General features: G+C 39.3%; 1 protein-coding gene across 2 annotated transcripts in view; it reads right to left on the bottom strand.

Annotated features, from left to right (window-relative positions):
- The window catches only part of AGAP2 (ArfGAP with GTPase domain, ankyrin repeat and PH domain 2), an 823,589-nt gene that overhangs the window by 45,871 nt on the left and 770,218 nt on the right, over positions 1-7,500 (bottom strand). Inside the window, exon 14 of one of the 2 annotated variants that reach the window (XM_044083585.1) lies at positions 6,771-6,830. The exons of the other annotated variant lie outside the window; for it this stretch is intronic. Coding sequence (XP_043939520.1) covers positions 6,771-6,830 — 60 coding nt within the window. The remainder of the gene's footprint in view (positions 1-6,770; positions 6,831-7,500) is intronic. 2 annotated transcript variants of the gene reach the window in all.

Below are 7,500 nucleotides of genomic sequence, written 5' to 3'. Positions count from 1 at the left end.
AAAGGTAAGCCAAGATTGGCATACCTCAGAGAAAAAGGAATATTCAGAGAAATGCATTTCAGACTTAGTATATTTAAGTCCATTGTTTTGGCTATTTAGTCTCTGGGTTTAGGTACTCAGTCTAGTGGGTTCTGACTTCAAATGGTTACCTCTCTTAACATCCTCCAGCACAGTTATTGAAACAGTTTGGTTCACTTTTCAACATCTCTCTTACAAGATCATTTCCAAATTCATGTCAGATGGAGAATGGTGCACTGGTGTGCCAGTGAGCTAACAGTGCAGCTTTGTATCAGAGTTCTGGGGTTTCATATGAAAAGAAGAGTCATAAAGACAACATACTTAAAACTGAAACCCAACCCCAGTTTAACTAAGAACCTAAGGAATGATAAGATCTGTTCCAGGCAGAAACCTCTAGAAGAAATCACCATGATATCCTTACTCCTGCAGACAGTGTAAGTGACATGATGGTTCTTTTTAGTTACGGTACATAGGTGAGTGTATGCCTTCCTCTCCCATATTTATACCCCACATATAAGATGAGTGCAAAAATGCACAAATTGTACTCAACGCTCTTTAACCAGTGTATGCTAGACAATCTAAGTAATGAAACTAGCAAGGATCATAAGATCTTAGGAAGTTACTAGGCTAATGGCCCTAGGGCCCTTACAAGCCTAGCAAAGTTCTACCCTTATTTCCACAATCAGCCCTATTTTCACTGTCTAAGAGGGACACAGATGGAATTCCCAGCGTGAATGTTCAGTTACCCAGCCAATCGTCCAGATTGCGTTTGAAGAGGGCCAATGAAGTGCTCTGTTTGACATGAAGTGGTAATCTGTTCCAAAGGTATGGTAACCTCCGGGAGACAAATATGTCCCTCCAGCAGGTTCTATTAATGTCACATACTAGGTTAAGGTCTTTAGAGTGAGTAACCCATGTACCATTTGACTTATGCATATGTAGCATTTCCAGTAAAGCAAGATCAGAAATTGCCTTGTATGCAAGGCAGGGATTGCCTCTGAGTAGTCTCTATGAAACAGAATAAAGTGACAGTGATTTTAGATGATCCACATAGGAGAGATACTGAAGACCACCAATTAACCTTCTTTATAGTCCATGTATTCTCCATCCTCATCTAATGTCACAGGGGAACTTTACACCTCTCCCCCCCCCCCCAACCTTCCCTCAGGAAATATCATCAAATATAACTCTTACTACTATCACTAGGGAACAGGTCCTTAATGCTCTCTCTAAGACCAAGAACACTGCATCAGTGGGCCCAGACAATATCCCAGGATGCCTTCTAAATAGTATGAAACATGACCTATTAGGGCATCTGGAATTACTATTTAACTGTAGCCTCCAAACAGACTTTGTGCCTCATAAAGGGAGAAAGTCAACAGTCATCCCTCTGCACAAAGGTGGGCCACCTACAGACCCTGAAAACTACAGACCTATAAGTCTCACTATTCTTATATGTAAAGCCATAGAAAGAATTATCATGGAAATAATCAATAGAGAGATATAGTAAACCTCCAGATACTGGACCCAACCCAGTTTGTTTTTTTAATGGCAGATCATGCCTACTCAACCTGGTGGACTTCTTTGAGAAGGTCACTGAAGCAATGGATAAGGGCAAAATTGTTCACACTACCTACTTTGACCTGGCCAAGGCACTTGACACAATACCCCACTTGGCCATTGTTGACAAACTCAAAAGGTTAGGTACCAACCCATATGTCACCCAGTGGATAGCCAACTGGCTCACAGACAGGACCCAGGAAGTCAGAATTGGAGAGTTCACCTCTACAAAGAGGCCAGTCACAAGTGGAGTCCCTCAGGGATCAGTCCTTGGACTGCTCCTTTTTGGCATTTACTTCTCAGATGTCAAGGCCAATGTTAGTGGTCTCTGGGTGACTAAAATGGCAGGTGACTGCAAATTAGCTGCTGTCATTGAATCTCACACTGACACAAATGTTCTCCAGGAGGGGTTGACACAGACAAATAACTGGTGTCAGAGCCATGGACTAAAACTAAATGCCAAGAAATGCATAATAGTATCCTTTGGGAAGTCATCCATCCCTGGTAACTATCATATTGACATTACACCCCTTCGAGTTGACCCAGTAGTCACGGACTTAGGGACACACATAGATGATAATCTAGCCTTTCATCATCACGTGTCTACAGTGGTGAGGAAATCATTCCATGTTATACAACTTATAAACAAAGGAATGGCATCTACATCCAAGGAAGTCATTGTTCCACTGTATTCGGCATTCATCAGACCTATCCTTGAGTACAATGCACCCTTTGGTATGTACCTAACCAGGCATATCCAACAACTGGAACGTCCACAGAGGTTCCTCACTAAAAAAATACAGGGCATAAGTAATATGTCCTATGCAGACTGCCCCAAGGCCCTAACCCTGTATTCTGTCTACAGGCTTTTGAGGGGAGATCTATGTCTGGCATACAGGGCATTGCCAGACCCCACTCTGATGGACCTCCTACATATCCACAAAACAAACAGTTGCAGAATTATTGATTCTAAAGACTTAAACCTTGTCTGTGATATAAATAGGACCTGCTGGAGAGATAGGTATGTATCCCCAGAGACTACCCTGTCTATGGAACAGGCTCCCCATCCATGTGAAGCAGAGTTCCTCCCTAACCCAATTCAAGTGCAACTTGGTCAACTGGATGGAAAACCAAAAATTCATCCCTGGTTTGGCACCTATGTCTCTAATGCAAACAGGTAATCTGTAAATGGTTCATTTCCCAGGCCCATGCTTACACTTATCAAGGGTATCAGGACTTGTCAGAGATTTGGAATGCATGGCTAGGCTTTTAAAAAAACCCTTGTGGTCGTTAGCCTATTAAACACCTATGAACCTATAAGATTGGATTACCACAGGTGAGTACCCAACAAGTACTAATTGTAACCATTTATCACTATGATCTGAATTCACAATGCAGTACTCTTTCCAATTAAAAACATTTATTATGGAGTACATTCCATTCAAATAACTTTAAATTAACTCGGAATTATTTTCTTTAGAAGACTTTTGGCTTGTGGGAGATGTAGGAACCAGGTGGGGTCTCTGCATATTATACATGCAACCCCCTCCTGGGGAATCTGCATATTATGTTTGTAACCCCCTCTCAGCCAGAGTGTTTAGATGTTAAATGTATAGATAACATTCTGACAAAAATAAATCATTAAAAGAAAGCTAAGTGATTGAAAAAGCAGGCAAATCTGATCCTAAATAATGAAGAGGAGTTGTGAAAACATCAAGGACTTAATAATCCATGGTTGAACTTGTTTAGCTGGTCCATACTGATCTAGAACCTTTAACAAACTGCACTGCCTGCTACAGAATGTCAAGATGGTCACGTGAGGCAATGTTCTCCTGCTGTTAAGTAAGTCAGTATCTATATGAGAGTAGTTCCTCCTTTTTAGTACACACCTGTCATTATCTTCCCCTTCAGTTTCATTCTTTCTAGCTACCTCAGCGCCCTGGTCCATTGTAGAGTTTATTAGTCTCGTCTACCACCCTCAGACTCCATTCTAAAACCTGGGCCCATGCAGAGCTTAGGGGTATTATAGGGAGGTTATGCCACTGACTGAGTCCACTGGGGGATTTTTTTTCATTTATGACCTACCCTTGGTATCCTCCCACTGTGTTCCCCTGTTACATCTGAGGACTACTCCCCTCTATGGACCAAGCTTCACTGCAGGGGACACAGACAAATTACCTCTCCTCAAGGATGGGCATGGCCATTCCTCCCTGCCAGATCCTCAGATGTCGGAGCTGCTAATCAAACCCAGATCTCCTGGATTATAATTAGGACTGCACCATGGCACTGTCCCCCCTGCTTGCCCTCTTGTTATCAAAGTTTTCCAAACACAGCAAGTGAAATCCTGCTTTTCTCCCACATGTTCAACACTTCTGACCATTTTTTCACAAGGGACTTTAGTTTTACAGTTGCTTGGGCCTGACCCATTTAAGGCCAAATGCCACTTTCTAGCTGCAATGCATTTCCTGGAAAGTGCTACTGTTATGTGCCATTATTTACACTTAATAAATTTCACAGCATGGGCCTTTTATGAGAAGATTTCCATAACAACAAAGTCTCAGCGTACACAAAACATAAATTAGTGCTTTAGGAAGTTTCAAAATTTACTTTAAAAACAGATTATTTAGTGCATGTTTATTTCTTTTGTGATGTAAATCCAGAGAAGTCTCTTTTCAGATCCAATGATGTGTACATGTTTCAGTAATATTATACCAAAATGGACAGAAAGATCAAATAACCAAAACAAATGTTTTCCTTTCTAAAGGATGTGTAGAAAAGCCAGTCTCTTAACAAATATGTGATCATTTTAGGCTACTTTACTTATTTTGTTACAAGGACAGACAAGAGAAACATACAGGCTGAGGACAAGTTCCATCCACTATGGGGCTTGCAAAATAATAAATGCATCTCTGCAGCCATCTGTTCCAGGGGACACAGGTTCAACGTGCACTATAGACATATATAACAGTTGTCTTTCTTTTCAAGACCCATAATAATATAATCTATTTGTTTTCTATATAAACATGTCACAACAGAATTTAAAATCTGCTTCTAATGCCTTTATTACAAGATTAATCTTTAAGCCATGCACGTCTTCACATGACAATTCCTGATACAGCAGCTCTGTAGTACAAAGAGCATTATAAGCACATTTCAGTCTACCGACTGTTGTCATAGTGAGGGTAGCAACCATTTTCCTTCTTATTCTACTGTAGTACTACTAGGACTTGAACAAATGGGCTGTACTTCTTCCTATGTCTGGTCTAAAATCTAGCTTTTGTAAAATGTCACATGTCCTAGATCATAAAGTTCCACAACAGTTAATGTTCTAAATGTGTAATCTTTAACCACATTTATCAAGTAACCCTGCTTTTTTCACCAAAGGACAAGGTTTCCAGAAGCATAGCTTTCCCATTCTGATAAGATATAGATAAACAGCAGCAAAACCAGGCTTGCATTGGTTGTATCGGTTCCGTCTATTGGTGTTTTCTACATCATAGCTTCAGAAGACTGAATATTAGCTTTTAAAATAGCTTTAAAACACAAGGAAGCACTGTCTGCTTTTCATCACGGAGCCTTATTTTTTTCTTATTATCTCTTTACAGATACAGAGGGGTTGTCTGCACGTCATTTTTAAAATTCTTCCATATGCATCATGGTACTTGTAAAAGATACACCTGATGGTAGAGTAGAAGAAGATTGAAATTCTCCATCTCAGAACCCAAAAGGTAGGAGAACATACATGCCTCATTTAATAATCTTTTCATCACTAGATGTGTCAGGGAAGGGGTGGTTCTTTCCCTTTTCCTTCCTTCCCCCCTCTTGAATCTTCAAGGGTGCCTTTAAAGATTTGTATCTCAGTATTTTACTCCTTGAGTGATATCAGTCCATGGGATGGCACCAACTAAGGCCCCTGATGGTTTTAATGCAGGTTCTTGTACAATATTAAAATACTTTCTGACAAATGATTTATGGCCAAAGAAAGGATGACCAATTGACAGGCCATATTAAATGAAGAAAAGATAGGCCTAGACCTTTATGGAATTGTTGAAACATTAGACCCATCCAGTATTGAAATATCGTGAACCAACAAGATCTCCAAGGACATTGATGTAGGTAGTGAAAAAGTTCCTGCTGAGGTATTATCGTTTGGCAGCAGTGAAAGCATGAAAATAACTGTACGTTCCTGTGCTTTCCATTTTATCCGTTTTTTCAATATGCCATTTAGTTTCTTTTATCTTTGTGTTTCAATTGACATACAGGACCGCAGGTATCCTTCTACTATTAATTTATCTGTTTCTTAAGTTATGATGTCTGGTCCATTAATGCACTCCACATTGTTACCTGGAATTATGGTTTCCTAAGGCCAATCAACATCTTGTCAAGTCATTTCAGACCACTGAAAAGATAAGGTGTGGCCCAGGACAGAAAATCTCAGTCTTGGCAGGACAGCACTGCTGCGATTCATGGTTGCTAAAATCCAATACAGTGGTCTAGACTCTCACTTTCTAGAACCAGCCAGCTCCAAGCACAGAAATGGTAAACAATTTGATAGTGCAGGAAGGATGACATGTTGTCAAGGAAGAAAAATGCAGTTACTAAAAAAACTATGGAAGATTTAGGAAGGGTGGCATGCAGTATGAAAGACAGACGAGAACACAAAGGACCCACATTGTGAATGTTGCTTCCCTTAACTGTGAAGTTCAAAGGATGGAAAACGTCTGACTTTGTAGATGTCAATAATGGACACAGATCTTGTAGGTAAGTGGGGAGGAGGTGCAGGTGCTTCTATGAGAATGCTGATTCTGACCTCTATGAAAAGGGAACGCATAAGCACACAACAAAACAAACTGATTCTAAAATACAAAACAGTATATGTCTCATGTAAATTACTGAATTAATGGAACAGAAAGGGAAGTAGACAATGAACCTTCATGTGAATAATAATGCCTCTTAATCTGGTAAACAAACATTTTACATCTTGTGTAATGGTGTGCTCACTGACAGAAAGCAACTCTTGATTCTTTTAACAAATGGTTTACTGGAAGCTGCCACTGGACAATTTATTACTGCACCCTGAATACTCTGGGACGTTGTACAAATAGCCATGCACTGCAAAAAAAAAAAAAAAAAAAAACAAGCAGACCATTCAACATAAATGGAAGTTATCTCTTTTACTTCGATTTTTTTACCTGTTTTGTAAATATTTCTTAAACTACCAAAGCTTTTTAATTTCCACATTTTGCGCTTGGCTGTATCATCCAAGGAAGCAAAGAAGTAAAAGCAGAGAGGAAAGACATTATTAAAGCAGAAAAGTTAGGCCTCAGCATAAATGACAGGAGCAGAACATTTAATGAGTTTAAGCAAACACAGATGATATGTTACAGATAAGATCACGTTTTTATTAAACAGTACTTCACCTTGAAGTTCTAAAACATGATAATAAGCATTTAAAATGCGTTTTCGATACTAAACATCTACCTCACACTAAGTTTAAACTGAAAGCAATGTAACAGTATGGTTCCTAAATGGACGAGTCTGAAATACATTAAGAACCAGCAATGTATATAAATGCAAACATTATATAGTAATTCATTCTCATTTTCACTTAGAACAAAACTATTTTAATACCACATATATGTTTGAGATTATTTATGACAGCCATAACTTCCAAATTGAAAGACTACCTGCTAAATATCCCAGACATTTGAGCACAAAGAATGGTTGTTCCATATGCTACACCCAACATAGTGCATGTTAAATGCCTATAAGATAGTAGAAGTAAATGCCAGCTTTAATGTAGGTGCAGTAAATCATGAGGTATCCCACATAAATGCCAATGCTTACTTCAAGTGGCAAATGCAGTCTTGCACAGTGTCTGAGGATGTGTTGATACATGTATGTATATATGTGTGCATGTGT

Source organism: Protopterus annectens, chromosome 9.part0 (assembly GCF_019279795.1).
Source record: "Protopterus annectens isolate FY-2018-M chromosome 9.part0, PAN1.0, whole genome shotgun sequence".
Lineage (NCBI taxonomy): Eukaryota > Metazoa > Chordata > Ceratodontiformes > Protopteridae > Protopterus > Protopterus annectens.
The sequence above is the reverse complement of the archived record's forward strand: the minus strand, read 5'-3'. Positions and strand labels throughout refer to the sequence as shown.